This window comes from Pollicipes pollicipes, unplaced genomic scaffold (genome assembly GCF_011947565.3).
Source record: "Pollicipes pollicipes isolate AB1234 unplaced genomic scaffold, Ppol_2.1 Scaffold_4740;HRSCAF=5597_pilon_pilon_pilon, whole genome shotgun sequence".
NCBI classification, from domain to species: Eukaryota; Metazoa; Arthropoda; class Thecostraca; order Pollicipedomorpha; family Pollicipedidae; genus Pollicipes; species Pollicipes pollicipes.
In genome coordinates, this window is record NW_023596545.1 from 34239794 (window position 1) to 34266147 (window position 26354).

General features: G+C 52.5%; 1 protein-coding gene across 1 annotated transcript in view; it reads right to left on the bottom strand.

Annotated features, from left to right (window-relative positions):
• Positions 1-15866: 15866 nt before the first annotated feature.
• LOC119098256 (uncharacterized) overlaps positions 15867-26354 on the bottom strand; it is a gene marked incomplete in the record, with an annotated part of 53629 nt that continues 43141 nt past the window's right edge. The window contains 1 exon segment of the mRNA XM_037221179.1: positions 15867-18140. Coding sequence (XP_037077074.1) covers positions 17869-18140 — 272 coding nt within the window.

Here is a 26354-nt window from a genome sequence, read left to right on the forward strand (position 1 = left end):
TTTTACGTGTACTGTGGTCGAAGATATTCGTTATGCTTTATGTTACTCATATTTCGAACTGTTAGCTTTAAATGGCGTCTTACCAACCAGGTATATGCGTAGGGCACTTGCTCACATTTGTATTCGTGGACCATAAAAGTGCAATGCATAATTATCAGTTGGATGAATAACAGCCTGTTTCGTAACGCCGAGGTGGACCGACTTATTTGCACATCGTGTTTTCGTGCATAGATATTCGGCTCGGCTGTATATGTGTGTGCCAGCTGCAAGATGTTCTTCAATCGCTCTCCAGCCCTGCGTTCATCGTTTGTGTTGGTGCGGTTACGGGCATGTTACGCTGCTGTTGTTGTTGCCTTAGACGTATAACTGCCCAATGGCGATCGATTTCGAGGTAGATATTCTCCGATGTTAAGTGTATACTGCTCTTCAATTTTCTGTCATGCACCATCCACGACGCTAAAGTAAACAAAATGCAGGCCTCGGAGGGAGGATGGGCGACCCTCTTCCCAACTGGCTGCGCTGACCTGAACTGATCTCCAGGATTTCGTCAATAGGATCCGCGGACAGTGTGGCCAAGGACGCAGCCAGAATCTCGGCAGGAGAGGAGCCCGGCAGTTAAGAAAGGGCCCCTGCTGTTAAAAAGGCAGCAGGTAATTCAATCCCCACCAAATCACCCGAAAAATGCTCCGCAGGGTCTGGCTTACTCTATTTTTCGACGACTTTTTTCTTTTCTTTTTTATGCTGGCGTTCCTTGACTGAAAAGCCAGAATCCATCAAAAGGTTCAATGCTGCGTGCATTGTGAGGTAAATAGAATCAGCCAAGAAATGAATGGCTGCATCCAATAACCGTAGGCGTTTTAACTTTAAAATATTTCATTTGGCCTTTTCTATAAGACAATAACAGCCCGGGACTCTCACGGGGTTTTGTAAATGCATTGAGTGGACTGTGGATTGAATGCAAACGTAGCTCGAATCACGGTAAACAAATTTGCTTTGATGTGTCCAGCCCTTGCTCGCCTCAAGAAAATCGTTCTTTGATTGTAGTCCATCAGCAAAACAAATGTATAGAATAACTTAAGTCATGTGCGCCCAAAGTGTCAGCATGAAAGAACACCTACGCCCGACTTTACAGTCTCCATGGGTCTCCAAGGCTGGCCAGACTCGATGAGCCGGTGGAACTTTGCTTCACTTCATTGGTGTGATGATGCGAATGTGACTCCAGCTTTCCTTTGCCTCCACAGGCATTTGTTGTTCTGTATGCTTGCTTGTCGTATCATGATGTGTTCTTGTAATAAATATGTATTTGTGTTGTGTCTTCTACTGTTGTGCGGATTTCCAAACCCTTTGTATTTGCACCGGAGACTATAACCCCTAACGTAATCATTGCTGAACCAACTTGGTCAAACACAACTTCCCCTCCGTGGTGCAGTGGGTTTAGGTCGATCATGACCGCTGGCATGATCTGGCATGATCATCACCGGGTGATGGAAAGGTTATTCAGATAATTCAGATCAGGATCAATCAAATCAAGGGTGTATGCGGCGCGCGCGTTCGATGGTGACCGGTATTTGCGAGCGGTTGGGAGTGTCAATAGGTGTCTGGTCGTGCTGGAAGCAGGCATGCGGACGACACTGGCTTCGGCTTTGGCTTCGTGGGGTCGTAATTGACTCCCCATGGTTTCGGGCTGGGCTGGAGCTTGCTGCTATTTTCCCCAGTGGCTACAACTTCGACTTGCGTGCCACTTAGCGTCCGCCCTGATGTTGGTTCGCTGATGCACCCTCAGGGAACTCAAAATGCCCACTCGTTGCCTCTGCTTCCCGCGTCAATCGGGCGTCGACTGTATGGGGCATCACCGGGCTGTACTGTACCCGGCCGTGCCATACCGCCCGAGGGCTTGGTGGTGGCCGGGTGCCCCCCGCCCGCCGCCGGCGCAGGGTGAGCAGGAATTCTGGCCGCGTACTGTTAGTGTGTGGGCGACTCGGCTGGTGCTGGCCGTTTGTACCGTCACGCTGTGAGCCGTGGTGACTTCCAGTGGCGAATGCACCACACCCGCTGAGGGTTTGGGCTGGCTGTGGGTCTGGTATCCGCTAAATGCATATTTGCCTTCAAAATTCATTGCATGCCTTTTCGACGTCGCGCATCATGTGTCATCGAATTTTCTGGCAAAGGGTAGTTTCAGGTGTGTCTGCACCGCTTGGTGCCCGTCCTTCCTGTCAGGGTGAGAGGCAGGTGACGTCGTATAGCCTCAGCAGCTGAGTGCGTCGTAAAGCCCCAACGACACACACACACACACACACGCTATACCGCTTGCTAGAGGCAAATCTATGAGGGAGGCCGTGGGGTGATGGCCCCCTGGGACCCGAGGACACCGAATGGTTTCCTTTGGTCTCCAAAGGGGCTGAGCGAGATACATATTAATACATGAAGAACTGCACATCGTCGGACCTCCAGGTGTCATGGACCGGCCCCAAGCAAAGTTCGACAGTCCACACGCAAAGAAGAATAGCTTTTAACGTAGGGTGTATTCGTAGCAAAACAAAACTGTCCTTTTCTACGTGACGTCACATAGAATCTTCGCCGGACGTGTTTGCAGCGTGACTTGTTTTATGTTCACGCCTTCGTAACTATAGGGACAATATTTGCGCATGCAAAGGCACAATATTTTTGTTTGCAGGTATTGTGAGTGCTCCCAAGAACAGAAACTTCAAATTATGCTCTTTGTACGGTATAAAACATCTCATTACTGTTGTGAGCACGCCCAGCCGGTTCGACGGCACAGCATGCTGTCCCTGCCGTGTCACGGCGCGGCCTCGGCCACGCAGTGGAATGCGTCCGGTGGAACCTACCGCCCCGGGCGCTGACCGCCGTTCCGTGGCGGACTGTGCGGGACGCGGGATACGTGCGTGTATGCAAGCTGGCTTATGAGTGGTAGTTTACCCGAACTAAATGTAATGTCGTGCCTGCCTGGGATAGCAGGGGCAGGATGCCACTGGACTCGGTCCAAAACAGATCGCCGCGTCGCTACGCGTCTCTCTATGACCGAGCTGAGCTGAACCGCTGGACGAAGACATCACATTCATCACTCATGGTCGGTCCCGTGAACGCGAAGTGACCTCTTCAAAACGTTCAGGTAAAACATATGCCGTGCCATTTTGTCCCGATCCCATCGAGTTGCGGAAAAAGATTCTGCGAGGCTGGCGAAGGTTACACATGAGGTCACGTAGAATCTTCGTCGTCTGGGTCGCTGCGAACACACCCCTAGCTGAAAGGGCTGTGGCCTGTGCTTGAAGGCGTTTAACGACACGTGACTCTGTCCAGGGGCCCATACGCTGGTGACGTGAGCCCTACATGCTGACTTGTCGAGCACTCTCGACCGCACAGGGCCTTCCACACTAGTCTTGGGTTCCTATCATTCGTTCGGTGATTTTTTCGCCCTCGTCGGACATGGTATATATTAACCTGCCGGGCAGCCTTGATCACTTAGAGGCCTCCACAGGGTCCTTTCCACCTTGCTTCAAAGAGAGCGCGCTGCTGCCGGGGGCCCTACATGACATATCTGTTTTCTGCGTTCCCTCCGAACGATATAACTTCTTGACGAATTTTCCCTTCGTGCATGTTTCGCAGGTCCAGGATCCGGCCACCTCTCGCCTTCTTGCGTGTTTGCAGGCCGGTGATCCGGCCACCTCTCGCCTTCTTGCATGTCTGCAGGCCCGGGATCCGGCCACCTATCGCCTTCTCATCACAGTACTGCCACTGCTGGGCGGGGATCGGACGACGCAGTTCCCGTACTGCGTACGTGGACGGTTCCCGCCGTTCACCGAGTCGTTGGTCCTATCCAAGCGGTGCTTGGACTTGATATTGTTACCATGTGACACTGCTCATTCGTTGACAAGACTGTGAAGCGTAACACATGTGAAAGCTGACAGTAGCCTCTGTGGAATTCCTGTGGCCGTGCTCTGCATACCTTCGGCTTTGACCTTCCCTTCATACGCTTCACGCGCTTGAGGAGATCAATGAAGGGCCTTTGGTCACAGGCATCACTGGCGAACTGCACCACGCTGACCTCGCCGAACAGGCCAGAGCAAAGGCGCTGGTCGGCTGCGATGAGTTCACCGGACGAATTTCCGTCTAAAACCTGCACCATGCACTTCGCGACAGTCTCTTGCTGTACGTTCAGTCATTGCTCCAGGAAGTCCCTGGTCGATCTGATCGCTATCCACTCGCTACGCTGAAGCTGCTGTGGGACGTACCCACGGCGCCGTGCTCTCGTTCTTCTACGGCATGGTAGTCCCACGCGTCCTTCCCGATAGTTTTTTTCGGCCCACCAGGGAGCGAGGCTTCCGTGACCAGCTCCAGTTCCCGGATCGCAGCGTTCTTCATTTCAATGAGCATGGGCGTGATGAGATTTGCTCGTTGCAGCTGTGCGCGGATCTGGCGGAGCACGTCCACGGCCTCCAGGGATGTCATGGCGGTGGTGTTACCCTCCGTGCACCGTTACCAGAGCTCGGACGTCTGTGGTGTCGGTCTACAGGGCTGCCATAGCGGCGGTGTTACCCTCCGCGCGCCGTTACCAGAGCCCGGACGTCTGTGATGTCGGCCTCCAGGACTGTCATCGCGGTGGTGTTACCCTCCGCGCGCGGTTACCGGAGCCCGGACGTCTGTGATGTCGGCCTCCAGGGCTGTCATGGCGGCGGATGTTACTCTCGACGCGTCATTCCTAGAGCTCAGCGCCCCGCGCGTCGAAATGGGTTTCTTTTCATTGCTGCGATTTATTGTTATCAGTGCAATTTATGACGTTTTATTGTTTTCTTTCTTGACGGATCCTTGACTGGGGACAGGAGGATTTTCCATTCCCCTGGGGGAGGGGGATTTCACCGCACTAGAGGGGTTCGTTCCGCCAGTTAATCTGTCACGGGAGACCTCGGGTTGTTTTAACAATATTCAATAAATGGGAGACTGTCTGGAGAGCAAAGGCAGTACTCAAATCTGCGGGCTAGAAAACCCTCATTTTAAGACAATACCGGGCGATTGACGCCTATTGATAGGATATGAAACTACGAAACCATGTTGTCATCCCAAATCTGAGGCTGCTCACCGCCCGACGTGGTGGAGAGAAAATGCACGCAGCCTTAAAATGAAGAAGAGAAAAACTGAAACATTACTCTCACCCCACCATAGCTTTTTTGCCTTCGCCCTATGAGCATGGCATAAAATTAAATTTTATGCCTCGCTCCTAAAATTAAACAAGCCAGGGGCACGAAGAAAACGGCATTAGAAAGTTCTAGTCAAACTGCACCAGAAAGGTGTGATTGAACGATGGCGAGTGAGACCTTGACAGGTCAAATCAGGTCAACGCAGTCAAACTAGCGCTTTGTGACCCCCCCCCTCACACACACACACTGTCATCTCCAGAATTAGCCATGCTAGGGCAGTGCAAGACGACGCTGGCTAGCTTTTGGACACCTCGGACAGGATAGGTACTAGCGGACACCCGGGTGTGACCTGTGATATATCGTGGTAGGTGAAACAGTTGAAGGTTGGTGTAGCAGTGGTCCGCGTGGCTATGTCAAAAACTAAATAATTCACACGGCTGGTAAAATAGGGCTACATTTAAATCAACCAAAGCTTTAGGACGCAGGCGGCGACAAAGATGAGAAAGGTTCAGTTGGTGCGCGGAGTGCATTTCCTGCGAGAAATAAACATCAGTTGTTGCGTGAGCAAGACACCAACGGCATGACCTCAGGAAACGGGTCGTAATGCATGCAGAGGAAAATAAGAATAATCTGATGCTCATCGTAGAATAAAAAGTCCAGAAAAGCGCTAATATATTTCAGCTGTCCTCAGCATGCGCACATAAAACAAACACGCGATTCAAAGAAACAAACGTCGTACCGCGGAACATTACATAGCCTTGAATAGAACATTTACAAAACGAAACAATCACACACTGTCCCCGGTTCGCTCTGTATCGAGCAGCTCTATCGGAAATAAATTGCATTACCAGACAGTGAAATATAACATGGCTTCAAAAGGTTTATCATTACATGCATCATCATATTCCTCATCCAATTAGCGTTCTGTAATATTTGTTTCCCATGGATCATAACTCATGAATCGCTGAGGCTCAGAGGCCCTAAATTTTCGGGGCATGTATACAAATTATGCTAACTCAGTCCCCAAATTTCAGCACAGTGCCCAACACGGTTTAGAAGTTGTTCCGGAAAAGCCTTAGAAGGCTTCTGAGATCCATCGTCGGTCGACGTTTGAACAGCTAGATTTCAGTATCGACTCCAAGCATCAGAAACGGAGGTTTTGTTGTCCCCTTTGCTATTTTTTAGAGTCTATGCATCCTTAATCACATCATTCTAAGCATGCATTGCATATGGTGTGTCCCAACCATTTTGCCTGGCATACTAAGCAAAGTTGAAGTCATCCGAAACATCAGGGCTAGTCCTAATTTATTAACTCGAGGGGATTGAAAGTATGGTCATGACGAGCGCAGATTGCTACGTAAGCACTGACCCCTGCGCCCAAATGCACTCAACACTTAACAAGTTCTGCCTTGGCCCGTCGGCCTGTTCACACATGTGCCCCTAATTTATCATGATTCGCACAAGGCCATGAGAAGGCCTATCTTGTGGTGAGTGTTCATTTCGTGGGGAAACTCGGTGCCTCCAAGAGGAAATCGAACCCGCATAATGATGCGTCGAGATCCGAGCACGTCCACCGCATGCTGTAGGAAGATATCACCATGTGAACCACCCGAGCGCTTAGGGCGGCAGGTTGTCAGTCATTTTCCAATTTTATGTGCAAACACCTCTTTCTGATTCACGATTTATGTACTTTGCTGGCCAGGGGCACAGCCAGGGTGCTTCGGACGGCGTTGGGCCCTCCCTCGGCCTCAGATCGTTTTCAGATCGTTTTCAGATCGTTTATCACCATAGAGGGCTGCTGACGGAAAGTCAACAATCGACGTGGAGAGTGCTCACCGAGCTCCGGCCAGTGTCCCCCCCCCCCCCACCCCCACCCTCCCACCGCTCTTCCTTGAAAAAAATTGGTCGTGCCCGTATCACCAGTCAGAGATGTTTATTTGCTCTGTAAAGAAACATTCAGAGACCATTTCACTCACTTCACCCGTCAGCAAATTAGCATCCGTTGGAGAATACGACATTTCTGCTGCGTCTGCCAGTACAAAGTGCATCACAGTCACGCTACATTAATTTCTGTCAAAACTGCGGCCCAAATAGCCCTCGCAGCAGAAATCACGCCCCCACGATTGTGCCGCACGGCCGTGGCACTTCACCTAGCGGGGTTACCTCGTCTTGAGCAGGTTCACGCGCGGCACGCCCGCGACCGGCCGCAGCGCGGGGGCGAGGGACGCCCCTACCTGCCAGCGGTCGATGGCGTAAGCCGGCGGCCACCGACGCTCCTGATTGGAGATTATTCAAATGGCGAGCGGCGCGGTCGGCCTGCCGCCGCCGACAAACCCGCCGGAGCGCGCGAGGGCGGGGCTGGGCGCCGGGGTCGGGTCACGTGGGGGAGTTTCACCGTCAGAGGTCAGGCTGCACGCCAGAGGTCGCCGCCAGAGGTCCTGCCGGGCCGGGATCTCACGACAGGGGCCACAGGCAGAGAGCGTGGCACGCGGCAGGCGTCCTCTGTCCGGGGCCAGCTCACATGGCGGGCGCTCACCGTCACGTGTCTGGTCGCACGGGAGAGGTCTAGCGCCAGACGCGGGTCACATGGCAGAGTGCACTGCCAGGTCGGTCATGTCGGGGCTAGGTCATACAACGCATGCTCATCGCCAGCAGTCTGGTCACATCGGATTTGTGTTTGACTCAAGCGGGGCCGAGTCTGGTTTCTAAATCGATCTCGTGAGTGCCAATATTCAGCTTCCATTGCATATAGTTTATCGACAACAAACCAGGAAACACCTCTTAAGGTTGTTCAACTCATCTGACGCGGAAAAGCCAATACATTGCAGGCATACAGTATCGCAGGATTCAAATGCGATAGTATTACGTACGCCTCACCAATCAACGTAATTTTTGCAATCTAGCACAGACTTTCAAAAACCGAATGGATTCAGGAAAGCAATATCACTTGATTGGTCTGTTGTGTTCTGGATGGTTTCGGCGCGGACTACAATGAAAACGACTGTTTGCCTCAAAATTGGTGAGTAGTTAGGTTTAAGTGCCTGTTATTAACCTGCGTGTGCTTTACGGATGTGTGCAATAAATGGGCAGTCTCAAATTATGGCGGTAAAATTTGTCAGCATCAGCGTTGGTTACCAAACGTAACGCAATATCAGGTACTCCAGTCGTTTTGCAAATCGACGCCAGGTGCAATAAATCATTACACCAACGGATTTATTTTGCTTTGTGCTTTTCAGAGACCAAGTAAGACGCTTCAATATCATCCCTCTTTTTCTCAGAGACTTACCCAAGTAATATGTTCAAGACACCACCTGTATAACGTGACTTTTGGGAAACGTCGAAGGCCATAACTCCTAAATGGTTTCTCTGATTGAGCTCATCTTTTCTGTAATGGCTTCTGGGTGAGCCCCAACCGTTGATTTAGTGTTAAATTTTGAATCGGTCAATACATTTAGCTAGTATTGATCCACCAAACTAATTCGAAAGTTATTTAAAAAAATATTCTGTGAAACTACTGATGATATGGACTAAATTCCACAACAAGCATTGCGGCCTTCCACAAAATAACTATTAGGAAGCACCGCAATACACTCCGTGCCGGTCACTAAGGTAAACTACTGCCGTGCTATAAAAAGGTACCGTGCACACATGGTGGATTACCGGTAAGCACGCCACTGCTCAATACTTGCTCTTCGCCAGCAGCGACCGTATGGGCTTTGTGTTTGTTGGCTCCATCGATGCTCCACATGGATGGTGCGTACTTCAGGCACCATAGCCCGCTCATAACACAACTAGCGTCGTACAGCCCTGCCCATTACGTAGGCTTATCAATTATGGATACGCGCAGCAGCGCTCCGTCGTGACTAAAGGCAGCATGTGGCGTGTGTACCTGTGTGTGTGAGCGCACCCATCAGTGGGCGACACGGTCGATACGCCAGGACGGATTCATGCTATTCACCTGCTCCGTTGCTGCATCCACACGGCGGTCGGCTTTGTGCCATGGATATTGTTCACTGCTGCGCCATGGTCGTTGTTCAGGGCCCGTCGTTGTTCTTACAGGTGTCTCGCATGCGTCGTTGCGCCGCGAGCTGTCACGCAACATGTAATTTATCAGTTCTAAGTTTTCGTGACAGAAGGAGCGGGAATGATCACCTGAACCAAGGTAAATTTAGTTTAGCTTCTAGAGAGGGAAAGGAAAATGAAAATAGAGAGAGATAGAGAGGGGGGAGAGAGAGAGAGAGAGAGAGAGAGAGAGAGAGAGAGAGACGAGAGAGAGGGAGAGAGGGAGAGAGGGAGAGAGGGAGAGAGGGAGAGAGGGAGAGAGGGAGAGAGGGAGAGAGGGAGAGAGGGAGAGAGGGAGAGAGAAGGGAGAGACAGGAACAGAGTCGGACCAAACCATGATACACACAGTGGGCAGGTGACAAATTAGGGAGAGGGGACTATTCGCCTGGAGCGAAACTAAAGTCTAGCTCTTCATATGGCGAAGCTTGAATATAAGTCGCAGCGACCGGAAATGAACTGTTTATCATGGTGATAAATGAAAAAACATTAATCATGGCGATAAAATGAACTATTAATCTCAAAGCGCTCGGCCTCAGCAAGTAAACTTTCCATCATTTTAGAACCTGGCGAGAATTGTGAAACCAAAACTTGGGCAAAGTACCGAAATAATGGGTCGGATCCATCGCTGCCCGGCGTAGGTCTGCGCCCTGCAGGAGGTGAACTTCAGATAATTTTTTGTTTGTATGATCTTTATTGTTGAATAGGTTTTATGCTAGTTAACTCAGATCGTAATTTGTGATATGCCAAAAGTGTGAAAGCGCTTTAATAGCTGCAACGCCAGTGCGTGCGCATGCATTAGAGTAAGTGTTTCGCATTTGTATAGGGGTTCGAACTGAAGTAGTCATGTTGGAGATCATTCAGTGCAGTTTAAAAGCGTACCCTTCTTAAAATTGAAAACCCTCTAGTTCCTGAGCTATACGACCGTAAAGATGTGCAGAGTATTCCAAGGCCATTCAGGCATGCATGACGACACAGCAACGTCATTCAAATCCTGCCACCCCATTGTCTATGCGGCGTTCAAGGCCAAGAAGGATATCATTGCCATATCGTTGAGCACTAGTTACAAATATAGTGGACCACATTAGGCTTACAATCAATGTTGAGCAAACTGTGCTAGATTCAATAACAAATCTCGTTTTGCGCTACATGATATAAGACTTTGGACGTGATTGCTAGCAATTACAGAAAAAAACACCTGTTATGAAATAGCTTAAAAAAGCGCCACAACCGAGTAAGTGAATCTAGTACACATCTTAAACTCACGGATGGATATGTAAGAACGACACGGAAAAGGACCAAAACGCGCGCACGCAACGATAGCTAGCTCAGCAAACACTTCCAGTACCGCCACTGCCATCTCTCAGCGAGTTAAGTACTGCAAGAGAGTGCCTAGATGACAGTTTAGCACGGCTAGTTTGGCAGCACCTCAACGTCACACAAGCGCATCATGACATATGCAATAGCGTTGAGAAGCACATTTACGAAACCAAAATTTTGTTGTCTAGAGCAGACTTTTACACTTGAAAGCATGCGAATAGTTATAAGCGGGCGTATTTCATCAGATCTGATGTTTGCTTCAATATCTTCAAATGTGGTATAATCTCTTCAAATGACATTTCGTCGACTTTTAAGCGACATTTCGTCGACGTCATGAATGTGCAAAACGTTGGTGACGGGCGTCATCGAAGACTGTGTGCATTTTTCAGATTGACAGTTTGAATCCCTGATGCAACCTGTCCGGTCATGTTTTATAGAAATGAACACGACCTTGACCCTAACTAGGTCAAGCGGTTCTCTCGTGCGGGGCAAGCAGGCATGCCGACCGCGCCTCAAGCAGTTATTTTGTTGTTACGAAGAACGACAAGGTGGCAGCGCCACCACTTTTGGGATGACTAACGAAACGCCAATTTGTTGCGTGGTGTCAACTAAATAGGCCCAGGCGATGTCAAGGATATCACATAAGTTCATTCAGCATTGCATGCGATGAGTGCACCGATCTTCGGATTCATGTTTCACTGCGTCTAGAAATTATTTCATTTGATTGACCTAAAATGTTTTTGTATATATATATATATATATATATATATATATGTATTTGTATATTCTTTGGCGTGCACTGAAGGGCACAGACGAGCTGCATCGTGCTTTGCCAGTTTTTTTCTGCCGATGCATCGGCTTATTCCGTCAGCTGAGAGGGCCCTAGTAGTGCCTGCAAGCCAGTCGGAAACGCTACTTGGAGCTCCCAGGGGATCGATCATAGCCACGTGTTTGGGCCGGATAACATCAGGGCACGCGCGCGCGTCCACTGTTGACCCGACAGATGGGCTGATAATTACAGAGCGCGGCACCGTGCCCAATTGGCGCAACACCAACAGCGACGGTGCACGCAAACATCAGGGGGTCATGCGTCTTTTTATGTGGACCACCTGCGACAGGGTCGGCTTGTGCCAGCCCTGTCGTTACCAGCACGGGCTGGTAATGGGTGGACGCTGGTGGCCTGGACGGAGGCATGTGCCGTGCCTAATCACTGGAATTCGTTCCGCCGCCCTGCGCCAGATCGCTTGCAGTCCGTTGGCAGCTGGTAACGGTACTAATCTGAGAATTGCTGCGTCGGTGATAGCCGGCGAATTGCTGTTGGCGTCAAAGCCGAAGACAGGTTTATCTAGCAGTTCACATTCCATTTCCTGCCTCTTTAGGTCAAAGCAACGCTGAGTATTTTTGGAATGCTATGTGACCATTCGCGCAGCAGCAAAGCGTAGTGTTGCGGTCAACTCACTGGGATTCAACATTCAGTGCTAACGCGGCGATAAGTTCATAAGAAAGGAATACAAAACTCTACACAGGTTAGCGGCTAACTTATCGATTACCCGATTCGTTCTTTTTTATTCCTGCCACGAATTCGATCTGTCACAGCACTCAACGCGAAACCCAGGGCGAAACGTTGCTACAGGGCTTTGGTCTACCGTGGCCATTTTCACAAACCCATCAGTAGATGAAGGGATGGTGTGTACGAATGCTGTTTCTTTTAAAATTGTGCTTCCTGTACCCTCGCCCAACGAGGGTTTTTTTCTCTTTCGTTCAACGATGTCTCGTGAAAATGAGCCTTCTGAGCTCTGAGCTCTGAGCTCAGAGCCCCCACGACTTCAACAAGCCAGAGCCACGAGCAGAGCGACGTGCGTCAACCCCTTGGCCCCTTGTCAACCTGTGTAATACACAAAAAGCATGAATGTGATTTTTCATAAATCTTTCCTGCTATCACAAGAACTGGGCATGCCACGACAATGCCAAAAGACGTTGTTCAATAGCTCTTTGAAAGCGATGTTAGGCACTATAGTGGGCATTGACAGATGTGACTTTTTTAAAGTCAAGTCGCAGGGGCGCAGCCAGTCTTGTTAAGGGTGAAACCAGGGTGATGAAGGACCCATGCTGGTGAAATTCCCCCAATAAAGAAACCTACCGTGTTTGCCCACTTGACTTCGAGAAGGTCTTGTTTGTTTCGTTTTCTTTATAACATTTTGCCTTTTCACGAAGACAGAAAGAAAGGCCACCAGAATGTGTACCCAGTTTGCTTTAAGAAGTCAATAAATGAAGGATCCATGCATTAAATGACTGCATTGGATAAACGGTCGATGCTATTTACTTTTGAATGATTCAGTAGCCTAACCAGTGACGGACGCAGGAGCGTTGTCGGATTTTTTTCGTGTTTCTGCAGAGATATCGAAACAAGGCCTTAGTTTTGCGAAATAGGTGGTGGGGGTGAGGGGGAGTGAGGCTGAACCCCGAAAAATAATGCGGCCAACCCGAAAATACGCCAACAAATGGGTTTCTCCCAGATTTGATTCACTGTCTTTTCAAAGTTGGCGCCCGCCATCGAACATAGATCGTAGATCAAAATGGCGTCATGGCCAACCTTTGTCCACCTGGAGATGTTCAACCTTTCCTCAAAATCATTGAGTGAAAGAAGTTATATAGAGTTGTACAGAGTTATGTATGGTCGTATAGAATTATATGAAGTTGTATAAAGTTATAGAGAGTTGTATAGAGCTGTATAAAACTGCATAGAGTTATATAGAGCTGCGTAGGGGTATATAGAGTTATATCAGATCATAGGCTTTCGCAACTGAAATAACAAACATACCCACGCGACACTCTGCAGTCTCTGCGCATGACGCCCGCCCCAGGCCATATGGCTAACAGGAAGCACTAGTTAACAGGCGGGCAAGAAGCAACGGGTGAGTCCCTTCCGCTCTTGATAATTGTCTTTTCCCAACAACATATATGGTGATTGTTATGGTGGGGGCTGCTTTCCACGGCATTTCTGACAGGTATCCAAAACGAGATATTTTGACAATCAAAATAACAGCGTGGAAAGACAACTTGGACGCGTTAGAGACGCGTCTTGTTTGCGTTTGCTTTTTTGTATTTCGAGCGTTTGTATTTCTTTACTCTACGATTATTTTATTTTCCCAGCGTTCCCGATCCGGATTCCATTGCCGCATCCAGCAGGATTTTCCAAATCCGAAGGGCTCTTTGCAGATGTGCCGCTTGTCTTCAAACTCATCATCTCGGCGGCCTTTTGTCATAATGACTTCCTCCTCCTTGGCTGTTGCCACAGCAAGGCTGAACTCATCTCGCATTCACCCTATGACGCAGTTACCACGACTCCTCTCCAAACAAGATCCCCGCGCTCATTTTATGACTTTAACTTGGTTACGGCAGTGACTTTCAACCGAACCGTGGCTCTAGAATCCGAACAAATTGACAGCCAGTTGGCAGCTGGCCAGACGACCCTGACTGAAACCAGGACGGGCGTACGGGTCCGTCGACGGAGTAAGCGAGGAGCAGCGACGCTTAAGTACAGTAATAGTCCATAACGTTTAACGTGTGATAGATCGTTATTTACAACTGCTCGATCGCATCCGCCCGCCATCCGCCGAAAACACGAAAGAATGTGTCCTCATCTATTGCTACTTCATTACGCCGGGCCGACCGCGCCGCGGTTTTGTGTGGTACGCGGCTGGCAAAAGTATGCGTGGCAAAGTCAGACGAATTACGTGGTTTCACTCCTTCAGTGCTTAAATAGCAGTGCTACTCAGCACTTCCTCTTTCTCAGCGCAATAGGCATTGAATAGGAGATCACCTTTAAAGAGTCACTGTTTCGGCTGTCCCAAGTCGCTGTCTTGGCTGTCTCAAGACACGTCTCAGTTGCCCCGAGTCACTGTCTCTGCTGTCCCAAGTCGCCGTCCTTGCTGCCTGGAGTCGCCGTACCGGCTGTTCCGAGTTGTCATCGCAGCTGTTCCGAGCCGTCGGCCCGGCTGTCCCGACTGATCGTCCCAGCCGTCCCGAGTCATCGTCCCAGCTGTCCCGAGTCGTCCCAGCTGACCCGAGTTGTCGTCCCAGCTGTCCCGAGTTGTCGTCCCAGCTGTCCCGAGTCATCGTCCCAGCTGTTCCGAGTCGTCCCAGCTGACCCGAGTTGTCGTCCCAGCTGTCCCGACTGATCGTCCCAGCCGTCCCGAGTCATCGTCCCAGCTGACCCGAGTTGTCGTCCCAGCTGTACCGAGTTGTCGTCCCGGGTGCCCGGGGTCGCCGTCCCGGCTGTCCCAAGTCGCTGTCTCGACTCGGGCAAAACAGTTTCCAGACTTTCCATGCCATATCACGAGACATCTGCGAACTTTCACGTGGTAGATAAGTGAGACTTCGGCGAAAGCACATGGTGACCTCAGGAGTTTGAACTTGGGCATGATGAGCGTTATGAGCTATGAACATTAAGGTTATATAGCTTAAGATCTTTAAAAGCTGGAATTTTTGAACGGATTATACACATTGAGTGTTATGGACATCAGATGTTATGAATCGTACGGGTTATGAGCCATCGCGAATTATGAACAAAAAGTGTTATAACCAACAGCATATGTGCCGTATGTAGTGTTCATGAACAATTTAAGGTTTTAAGGTTGAGGACACATTTGGGGTTATAAATCACAAAGTGCTGTGAGCGTTAAGTTTCATGAACATGAGGGATTCTGAGCGTTAAGTTTCATGAACATGAGGATCCAGCCGGCCTAAAATGTCCGCTTGCCTTGTGGCATCAGCCAGTGCTGCCGTGCTTGCTTTTGCGACTGGACGGCTATGGAAAAGTCATCGAATCGTGCTTCAATAGTTTTAGTCTTTCCTACGTCGCTGCGTTGCATTTCATGTCACGTTAGCCTGGTTAGCATTGCGTTAGGTGTCACGTTGGCATTGCATTTCATGTCACGTTAGCCTGGTTAGCATTGCGTTAGGTGTCACGTTGGCATTGCATTTCGTGTTGCACGGTAGCCCAAGGGAAATGCAGGCGATCCGGGAATTCGTGCATGAATGTCATGGAAAGCGGTCCAGACATATAAAGCAGGGCCTCAACCATGGTCAGAATTCCTTATTTACCACCATTCGGGATAATGCATCGACCGACATCGAACGCGCTACCACTTCTCTGTCGTAAACCTTTCCACCCTTGTTCGAGGCATGTAACTGCAGAGTTTAGTGGTGGCACGACCTTTGACGTCGATTCTCTATTTTGGCCAGCGACATATGCACCGGTTGATCACCCGCCTGGGCGCGTTCGTTTCGACCCTTCCGTTTATAGAAAAAATGCGGACAAGGATTTCGTGAACAAGTTTATTCAAGGGGCTTACACTAAAGGCATGAACATCTTTTCCAAGGTGTCGCTGTCACATAGAGATTTGTGCACGAGAACATATGGACAGACCTACTTCTAAACGGGTTGAGGTGCGTAGGGTTCTCCGACTCCGGAGTATTTTATTTTCACGCGAAGCTTTCATTCCCCGAACATGTCACGTAAATGTCGATATTGATCTCTTCCGACCGTTCTCCGTCTCATTTTTCTTCACTTCCACTTGCGCATTAGCGCCTGCAAACATGCACCCATAAGTAATCAACAGTAATCAGTCCTATCAGTAATCAATGTCGGAAACATGCACCCGCATAAGCGTGTGGCACTCCGCACTCCAAGAACGCACACTTCTTTCGCTCACGCATTGCAACATGCCTCTCATACACCACTCCATCACCTCTGAAAGCAATGCCTGAACACGACGCCTTTCACTAGGATCCGGCGAGCAAACGGTCCGTCCAGAAGTGGCCAAACAGACAGATCGCAGAGCCGCGCCCACATACCGGCAACAAACGCGCAGAGCACACACGGACCGCGGCCCTGTAGACAGCCATCGCACACTAATATCCGCCGGAGTAATCAGCGCGCGCGACGACATATTGCCGCACGCATGTCACCTGGCGCCGGCCGCCACGATGCGGCGCCGGGCGCGATGCCACACCGACATCCAACATCAAAATATCACATGGTCGCCCGCTTCTCCCGCGGTTCGCGTGGGACGCCGCCCGTCCCGCCCAGCGACGCTCCCGCTGCGGGACTGGGACAGCCAGCGGGACGATATGCCGGGAGCAGCGCGTGTGCGAGAGGGGGGTGGGCACTGCGCGTCGGAGGGGGGGGGGGGGGCACAGGTGATCAACCCAATCGCCGATGTCTGATGCTCAGCCGGCTCAAGCTGGCCGGGTGGGTTATCCAGGACCGTTCGGTTATCCTGGAGCGTCCGGCGGTTCGGAAGCGTCCGGTGGTCCTGGACAGTGTGGCGGTCCTGGACCGCGCACGGGACCGGCCGGACCGCGGCGCTGCCGGTCACGCCAGGCAGGACCGCGGCCGGCGGGGTGCCATACCCCCGGTCGTTCCCGGTGCCGGACCGCGACGGCCCCGTATCGACGCGGCCGCCCCGCCCCACCGATGACCAGTTCGTCACCAGTGGCACGTGGGTCCGGCGGCCCGGATCCATCCGCCGCCGGGGCGCGCCGCGGTGCTGGGAGCGTAGTGCGGGCGGACACGGCGCCGGCTGACGGCCTGGGGCGACGGTGCGCCGGCGAAGCGGCGGCAGCAGTGGTATCTCATGGGCAAGTGTCACAGCCCGGTGATACGGAGCGCGGAATGTGCCGTCTGCGACGGTAGAGATGATGTCACTGCGTATTAACTCCAACGCGCGGTGTGGACTGCTGCACAAGGGCACATGATTCCACGCGTATTGCCTGCTGTGGAATGTGGCACGAGAAAGACCAGAAATAACTAACGGCGTTATCCTTCATGGCACCAATAGCGATCTTTCACCTATGCGACTTGCGCCAGCGGCGGCGAAACGCGCCCGGAAGCGGGCCTGACGAGAGCAGCGATGCCGTTGTTGCGTGACTGCCCGCTCGCCCGTTTCTTACACTGACGTCGATTGCTTCAACGAGTTCAAGGGTGTTTCAGATAACGGATAAGTTGGAATTTTGACGGCGGACGGAGCTGAGAAGACCTGAGAGAAATACGTCTGGGCGTAAGAAGTGCAGCCACAGGACTTGGCGACCAGGAAACACACGGAGCGCACGCCACTACGACAACGCGAGCAGGGTCCACGCGTATTTGTCTAAAAAGTGTGCACACACTGCGAGCTCACACGGAATGGTGGGTAGAATGCAAGGCAACACAATACCATCCATATATCCACGCCTGTGACCTGAAGCATCACCCGACAAATTATCCCCTGTTCCACGTACAAAATCGCGTCACGCAGCGACAACATTCGCCCGGCATCGCCCTGCCGTCGGCTTAGAGCACCAGCAGGTTCTCGCACGACTTGGACTTGCTGTCCATGATGCAGAGCTTCCCCAGCATCTCCTTGGCCGTGTTGAGCGTGACCGAGGTGCGCGAGGAGGGCATCCTCTTCTTGCGCTCGTCGGCCACCTCTTTCTTGCGCTGGCGACTGACACGCAGTCGGATCTGCTTGAGGATCCCCACCAGCAGCTCGTCGACGTTGTGCTGCACGCCGCTGGACGTCTCGATGAACTTGGTGTCGTGGTGCTGCGCCATCGACTTGCCCTCTGTCGGCAGTCGGAGGCGCCGGGTCAGGCGGGGACACTGGACAGACCGAGGGCGAGGCAATGAGAGACGGGAAGGCACCGACCACGACTGGCGAGGAAGTGATTGGAGAAGGTGGGGGGGGGGGGTCATGTAGCACTGGTCACGACTGAGGAGAAAGCAGTGGCGCAGAGGGGGCAGGCGGGGAGGGGGAGGGCGCTGGTCATGACTGGAGGGAAGCAGCGGTGGACAAGTCAGCAGTGACAAAAAGAGGGCGGTGGCTGAGATGGGAGCGCTGACCACAACTGGGCAGCGAGCGCTGGTCACAACTGGTGCCATGCACACTGCCTTAAGTACCTCCGGGTTACGCATCGGGCTACAGTGCATGTACTGGATTCTTCAGGTAACGAGTTATAAAGACACACTTCTGTAGCGTATAAGATTTGATGAGTTTTAAGGTGTGTTATCATTGTTCATGGGACTCCCAGTGAGCAGCCCGTGGACTGTAACGTGCTATCGGTCGCAAAGGAATCCCGACAAGGCAGATGACCGCTGTCAACCCGCCAATGCGTGGCAAGTTTAATGAGGTTTGGAGAAAACACTGCAGCGCTAAGGCTGAAGGCTGATGTGGGTTTTAAGTTGAAATCTGCGTCCTTCACTCAGTCCTTCGGATTGCCGCCTGTTCTGCATCTAAATATTCATGATACATTCACTGCGAGTGCATAAACAGCTGTTATTGCTTGGGAAAATGCTCCGAACTTCCATTGGTGATGTCAGAGAAGAAAATGCTTTCGTAAAACAAAATGTATTGTCGCACCCATAGTGTTATCCCGACGATCAGCCCGCATGGCACATCTTGCCGCTTCTGCTGCGTGCGATTGCCATCCGACAGTCGGCTTCTTATCACTTCCGCGGAGGCCTCGTCTGACCTTTGTGATCCGCCCTTTACGCCCCCCCCCCCCCCCCCCAGACGGCGCGGCTGGCGCGGCGGCCGCCTCCACCAGCTGGCGGCGGCACCGCCACCTATGGCAGGTAATTGGTGCGCTCGGCGGAGCCTGAACACCAGCGAAGGCGCAATAACCCGGCGCGATCGCGACGAACATCCACCGCTCCGGCATGCGATTAAATCACACCTAATTAAGGCGGCGGCGGGACTTTCCGCCCGGACGGGACGTCGTCGTCAGCGATGTGATTAATTCACGACACGCGCCACGCGCCGGCCACGAGGGGCTGCAAGTCAACCGGACATTCCGTGATGAAATGCCGCCGACCACTGTCTCTGACCAGACCCGTGTTGCCGCTGAGCACCCAGCCAGCGATTGTGTTGTCTCGGATCGGCAGCTCCGCCAGCAAGTGGCTTCACGGGCTCGGTGTGTGTGACGGAATGCGAGAACTTTAGGTGTGAAAGGATGCCGTAACGCAATTTCTGAGCCTCGCTCGCCAGGCTAATGGAGCGAGTTATTTCCATAAGCGAGCAAAGGCTACAGGCGGGGGGGGGGGGGGGGACTGCCACTTCAGCTGGGCACCAAAGTGAATGCCTGGCGCGATCGAGCCTGCGCGCACAATTGATCGAAACAACAGGACCTTCGCTCGGCTATGTCACCCGCTTCCTTTTCTTTGGAAACTGCCCCGATGTGTGTGCTTGTGTGTGTGCGTGTGTGTGTGTAGGTGAGTGTGGGGGGGGGGAGGGCAGCAAAAGTTCTCAGAGAAGGGAGCGGTGTTGAGTCCGTCATTTTCATAATCATACTTCAGGCTACGACACATCCTTGGCGTGTTTTGTCAATGTGCGTGGAATATACGCAGAGACACGCGTAATGGACTTTTTCGGCAAACCCCAGTGTACTGGCTTTGCGCATCAAAAATAAGAGTAGCTGCACAGCACACTCGCCTCCCCCCAACTTCAAAAAACTGTTTGAAGGCCAAGAACGCGATCTTAATATTTCTGGGCTTTATTTCGTCGGCGCCGCCCGTCTCTCGGCGGCTGCTATCGCCTCGGTAATTTCTTTGGGAGATGTTATGTTTTACTTATGGCATTTTCAATGGGCGGCTCCATGTTGCGTGCTTTTCGCTAGGTGGCTGTCTATCTCGTGTGCTTTTTTGCGGGATGATTCCCACCTGACGTGTTTTCCGCTAGGTAGCTCTGTCCTGCTTTGGTTTTCCTCTCGAGAGGACCCTGTCGCGCTGATGCCGGTTCCCCAGGGCTGTTTCCTAACCTCGTTGTCAAATCGGCAAAATTGGCTTATGTCCCTCCCGATGATGACGAATCTGCGTTCTTATTCGGACATTCCCCAAATCACACAACCTCACGTGACACGGCCGCGCCGAGCAGCTACTTTTCTTTGCTGGGGGGAGGAGGCTCAGTTTCCACCGTTGGCAGAGTTGGCCGCGGGGCCGGGGTCTAGCTGCTTGACGCGAGGAAAACTTTGCTGTCGATAACATGGTACTGTCATCCAAACGTACTGTTTCCTCGTCCGTATGCTTCGATCTGGATGTTTTGATTTGGATGCTCGGTAGATGATTTGGAAAGGGAAGGAGGGTCCAAGATTTCTTCTAGGCCCTATATTAAATGCCTTTGGCATTGGGGTTGACGTAAGTAGGGGGATACAGATTAAGGGGGAGGGGGAGGGACATGGTTTCTCAAAGGACTAAAGTTTCACTCATGTTTCCATGTGCTTAATTTTAGATTTGCTTCTAGACAAAATTGGCCGGATAAATGAAGACTCGATATTGTGTTGTCGGCATTGTTTCCGGCAACATTAGCCGGTTTAACATAACGTAGCTCTCTCCTTACCCTTCCTCTGGGCCGTATAGCATAAGCAAGCATAACGCACCCATTTGCCTGACCTTCAGACAGAACTTGAGTTCCTCGCCCTACACGCGACCTTGGGTCCGTCCGGGTGACGGGAGTTCCTCTGGGGTAGCTCCGTCCCACCAGCGCGCTTCCCACGGGGGCCGTGTTTCTCGAGGCGGTCTTGCCGGCGGTCCGGGCGCCTCGGCGCCACGACGGCGTTCCTCTCGAAGCGCCTCGGCACTCCGGTAGCGTTCCTCTCGAGGCAGCTCGGCACCCCTGTAACGTTTCTCTCCAGGCAGCTCGGCACCCCTGTAGCGTTCCTCTCGAGGCAGCTCGGCACCCCTGTAGCGTTCCTCTCGAGGCAGCTCGGCACCCCTGTAGCGTTCCTCTCGAGGCAGCTGGGCACCCCTGTAGCGTTCCTCTCGAGGCAGCTCGGCACCCCGGTAGCGTTCCTCTCGAGGCGGCTCGGTGCCCCGGCGGCGTCCTCTCGAGGCGGTTGGCGCCCCGGGGACGTTCCTCTCGAGGCAGCTCGGCACCCCGGTAGCGTTCCTCTCGAGGCAGCTCGGCACCCCTGTAACGTTTCTCTCCAGGCAGCTCGGCACCCCTGTAGCGTTCCTCTCGAGGCAGCTCGGCACCCCTGTAGCGTTCCTCTCGAGGCAGCTCGGCACCCCTGTAGCGTTCCTCTCGAGGCAGCTGGGCACCCCTGTAGCGTTCCTCTCGAGGCAGCTCGGCACCCCGGTAGCGTTCCTCTCGAGGCGGCTCGATGCCCCGGCGGCGTCCTCTCGAGGCGGTCGGCGCCCCGGTGACGTTCCTCTCGAGGCAGCTCGGCACCCCGGTAGCGTTCCTCTCGAGGCGGCTCGGTGCCCCAGCGGCGTCCTCTCGAGGCAGTTGGCGCCCCGGTGACGTTCCTCTCGAGGCAGCTCGGCACCCCGGTAGCGTTCCTCTCGAGGCGGCTCGGTGCCCCGGCGGCGTCCTCTCGAGGCGGTCGGCGCCCCGGTGACGTTCCTCTCGAGGCAGCTCGGCGCCCCGGCGGCGTTCCTCTCGTGGCGGCTCGGTGCCCCGGCGGCGTTCCTCTCGAGGCGGTCGGCGCGCCGGTGACGTTCCTCTCGAGGCGGCCCGGCGCCCCGGCGGCGTCCTCCCCGGGCGGTCGGCGTCCCCAGCAGCGCTCCTCCGGGACAGGGGACGGCGACAGGTCGGGATCGATGGCCGGCCGGCCGAGCCAGCGCCGTGAGACCGATTAGCCGCGCTGATCGGCCCGCTCGTCCCGATCAAAGTCTGTGACGCCGTCCCTGGGGCGGCGAGCCGACGCGCACGAGCGAGCGGCTCCGGCAGCGGCGACCCCGCCCGGTTGGTCGCAGGTGACCTCCCGACACCGACAGCGCGCCGGATGAGGAGGTGGTCCCAGCGCCGTTGTACGCGGGTGAGGCGAGCTCCAGCAGCATTCACAGAAACCGATCGAAGTTCAAGACATGGAGGGGTTTGTTGCGCCGCGTGGCATGGCGAGTGGGAGTTACCCTCCTAAGCAACGGTAATAGAATGCCAGTTAAAGGAAGTGTTCCACATTTGTGTGGGGTTTTGAACTGAGAGGGCGGGCCATCTTAAGGATCATTCTGTTAGCACGGCTCGATGCTGTTCTCTGACAGGGATCATCGTAAAAAATAACAGGGAAGGATTTTATGCAATCGACAATCCGTGACTACTTTGCCGCATCACCTTTCATCGAAGGCTATTCCTGCGAAGATTGGGAGCGGCAATGGACCTCGCACATCAGGAAAGCGTGCTGGCGCTCTTCTGACAAGCGAAGCTCACGCGCAGTGAAACGCACCTTCGCACGCTGCTTTAGAAGGGAAACACGACGCACCCCGCCGCTCACCCTTGTATGGAGCGCCAGCGACTGCAAAGGCCGCATAAGTGCTCAGGGATCATGACGTCACCGCGGTTCAAGCCCGGGCTCCCACGTGGGAGCACAGGGCGTTAATTGCTCCGTCATTACGAGCTTGGCACGTAAACAATGCCGACAACTGGAACCTAAAGCACCTTAACTGGCTACGTATGTCGATGCTGGTGTTAGGTGCTGGAGGTCTGGAGTCATGGACAAAACCATGGTGCGTAAAACTGTACTGCAAGCTTCAGTCAATGAGGACAACTAATTTTTCGCTTGTTTTATGTTATTTTGCCATGTTGCCCATAGGATGACTGAACAGTAATGTTGTGCTAGAAATAGTCCAGTGCAGTACTGGTGTATACTTTTCAGCTGCAAGGCCCATTAAAATCGTCTAAAAGTCGTAACAGTGGATACGGGTGTGGGCAAGGGCTTCGAGAGATGTCGGTTAGAGCCTTCAGGAAATGTCGGTTAGAGCCTTCAAGAAATATCGGTTAGAGCCTTCAGTAAATGATACCTATGTATGAAACCTTTCCTGACCTGCTTTTGAAATGTAGCAGTAAGACTCCGGCAAAATCAGTTAGTCGTGGAATGAGTGGCTGCTACATATTTGAAACGAGCTGGTGGGTATGATCATGAACACCTAAAAGCGTGTGCATTGGGCAAAATAAGCTTTGCCACTGAAGGGCTCTTAGACCCATGGTAAGCTCAAAACGTTGTAAAAGCAACGTGGCGAAAAGAGACAAGATAGCATACAACGTATCACACCAGTGAAAGGGAAGGGGGATCTTGCACCCTTCTAAGCAAGTCGAAAGATGGTTTAAAATTCGTCCCTGCCTCTTGTCATGGATATGACGAACAACGCACTGAAACTCACCCACACATCGGTGCTTCGATGTCTCCGAACATCGTTGCTGATTTGATAACGAGGTACACATATATACCCAGTTGCGATGCCCCATGGCCCATAAGCTGCGATTCACGGAAAACGATAACGATCACAACCGAAGCGCATAATCATGTGGAAGCCAAACTTTCATCAAATAGTTTGATGAACATAAAAATGAATGCTGAATATTGTGGCGAATTAAACACTTTGCTTGTTGTGCAATGGCAGAAATTTCCAAATAGCACCTACAGTTTGGCATGATTTTGTTAGCTGCATTTTGGACTGCTGGAATACTGGCAGGTGAAACAACAGGGGTATGCTGCGAAAAAAAAAACAGTTTTCCTCCGGGCCAAGGCTTCCCAATTTCCATGCAAAAATCCATTCAGGTCTGAGTCCGAAGCAGAGTCCAGCCGAACTGATTCAGCATTTGTCACGCAGTGATCTGCGATCTACTTGGTAGTGATCAGTGCTAACGCGCACAACTGTACCTACGCGAGACACTATCATGTAATCAGGTGGGATATGAGCGGGGAAGGGGGACAGGGACGACGTCTCCCTCCCCCCCCCCCCTCTCAAGGGACGTTTGACAAATTTTGAGGCATTACGAAGACATGGGATGGAAATGCCCCTTCATTCTTTTCCACCTCTACAACCGTCAGCGGGAAAATCCGTCACTGACTGTTGAGATGCGTTTAAATCTGTGTTGAACTAGGTGTAAGTGATAACCGTAGTCCAGCTTATGTCCACTGTTTCGTATGCTGGCTACGCAGCGACATTTTCGGTTCATGCGGGCCTTGCCGTGGCACCTGAAAACGCTACACGATCTGTAATCAACGACGCATAATTCGCGAATGGTAGCTTTTTAAAACGACGGTGCCACGGAGATATTAGCACGAGCCGACACAGGTTGAAAGGCAAAATAATCGCGACTGGGTAGTACAACGGCCGCGTTCCCTGCTGCCAAATGCCGCCCACAGGATGCAAACCATGACGTCACAGGTAATTGTACCACAACAGTTCCAACAATTTGGAGGATGCTCTGACCTGACCTGACCTGACGGCAGCCGGCGCCGGCACCGGTGCGGCCGTCCGCCCCCGCAGGCTATAACTGACCCCGAGCGGGCCGGCACTGGCGCTGGGGTCTGCACCCGCGTCGGCCGGGCCGCCTGTTTGCACATCATTTCCGAACCGGCTTCGTGTGCTAGATGCGTGGAAGAACGTGGCTGACTCAGCATTATCACCGGCTCTGTGGCTGCAAACAACAGCACGTGACGCCCAGCCGGCCGTCTGCAGCCGCGGCGACACGCAGGCGCGGCGGTCACGCCGGCCTCGCGAGGTCGGTGACACCGGCCTCATGAGGTTGGCGACACAGACCCCTCTGTGATCGGATTGCTGCACTAACGTGTGCTGTTAATGATCTCCACCATGCGGCAGTGAGGAGACGGAATGGCAGGAGATGGCCGCGGGTTATCCCTGCGATTCCTTCTCCTGGCGACGAAGCGTCGGCTCTAACTCGCCTCGTCGCGAAAAGGAGTCATGTGGGGAAGGAGACCGTGAGGCGAATCGGTCGCCCGGTAGGGATAAACGGCACGTTGGCTGGCGAGAAGAGCCCTCGCGTTGGTTCACAATACGAATAACGGTCAGGAGGGTGAGCAACCCGATATGTAGCCCGGACGCTCGTGGCGACTATGCACGTGCCAATCGGTGCGTTGCGGCTACATATCTTTTAGCGTTGTATGTTTAGGCCACCGAAGTAAAGCACACAGATGAGGCGGATGTGCCGGAGGCGTGGTTAAGAACTGAGTTTAGCTGGTTGGTTAGTTTTCTGTTCAGGATTGGGGGGCTATAGCCCCCCCCCCCCCCTCCAACCTGAGTTGCAGTCCCCTCCCCAAAGTTTGGGAGGAAAGTGGTCAAAGTCTGAGGATGAGCCTGCATGTGAGCATATTTTGGAGTGGGTTGGGTCATTTTTCACTGCTCAGCCTCCCCCAACTCATTTTACGAAACTACGCCCCTGCTTTACAGACAGGGGAGACGGTCCACAGGCAGCCACATGTGGGCGCAGAAACCAACGCAAACACATCGACATTGTTTTCCAAGGAACCATCCGATCTGGCACACGTGCCACAGAACCTACATACGTCAGACCACGCAAAAAAAGGCAGCTAGAAGAACAAAGGATGTGTTGTGGGGCACGGTGACGTGACACAAAGTAACGTCCGGACGGCGCCTTCGCCGAAATAGTCGCCGGACACCTGATGCGCCTTCCTTTGTGGCGCCTCGCGACTCATTGCTTCTGCAGGGCTGATGAGCTTGCGTGTCTGAGGGCTTTATCGATAACTTCCTTATGCAAACGCGCCAAACCGGAAAATTGTGTCCAGCTGCAAATGGAATCACGAGGCTTTCGAGACCAAATAACCCCGCGGCATGCAGCTGGCAACACAAGCGGTAACGCTGAAGACAGTTTTAGAGTTTTCACATTCACCAGTGACGAAACCATGAAAAAACACCTCTCCAGCCAGCTTCTCCAGTTGCGTCACAAGTCGTCGAAACGTTATGCGTGAATGAAATTTTCAGCAAGCTTTTACAGCAAACGCAATCAAAACATATGAATAAAGTGATTTCAAACAATTCAAAGGTGTATTTTAGCCTTGAAATTGGCCAGCCTAATATATTTG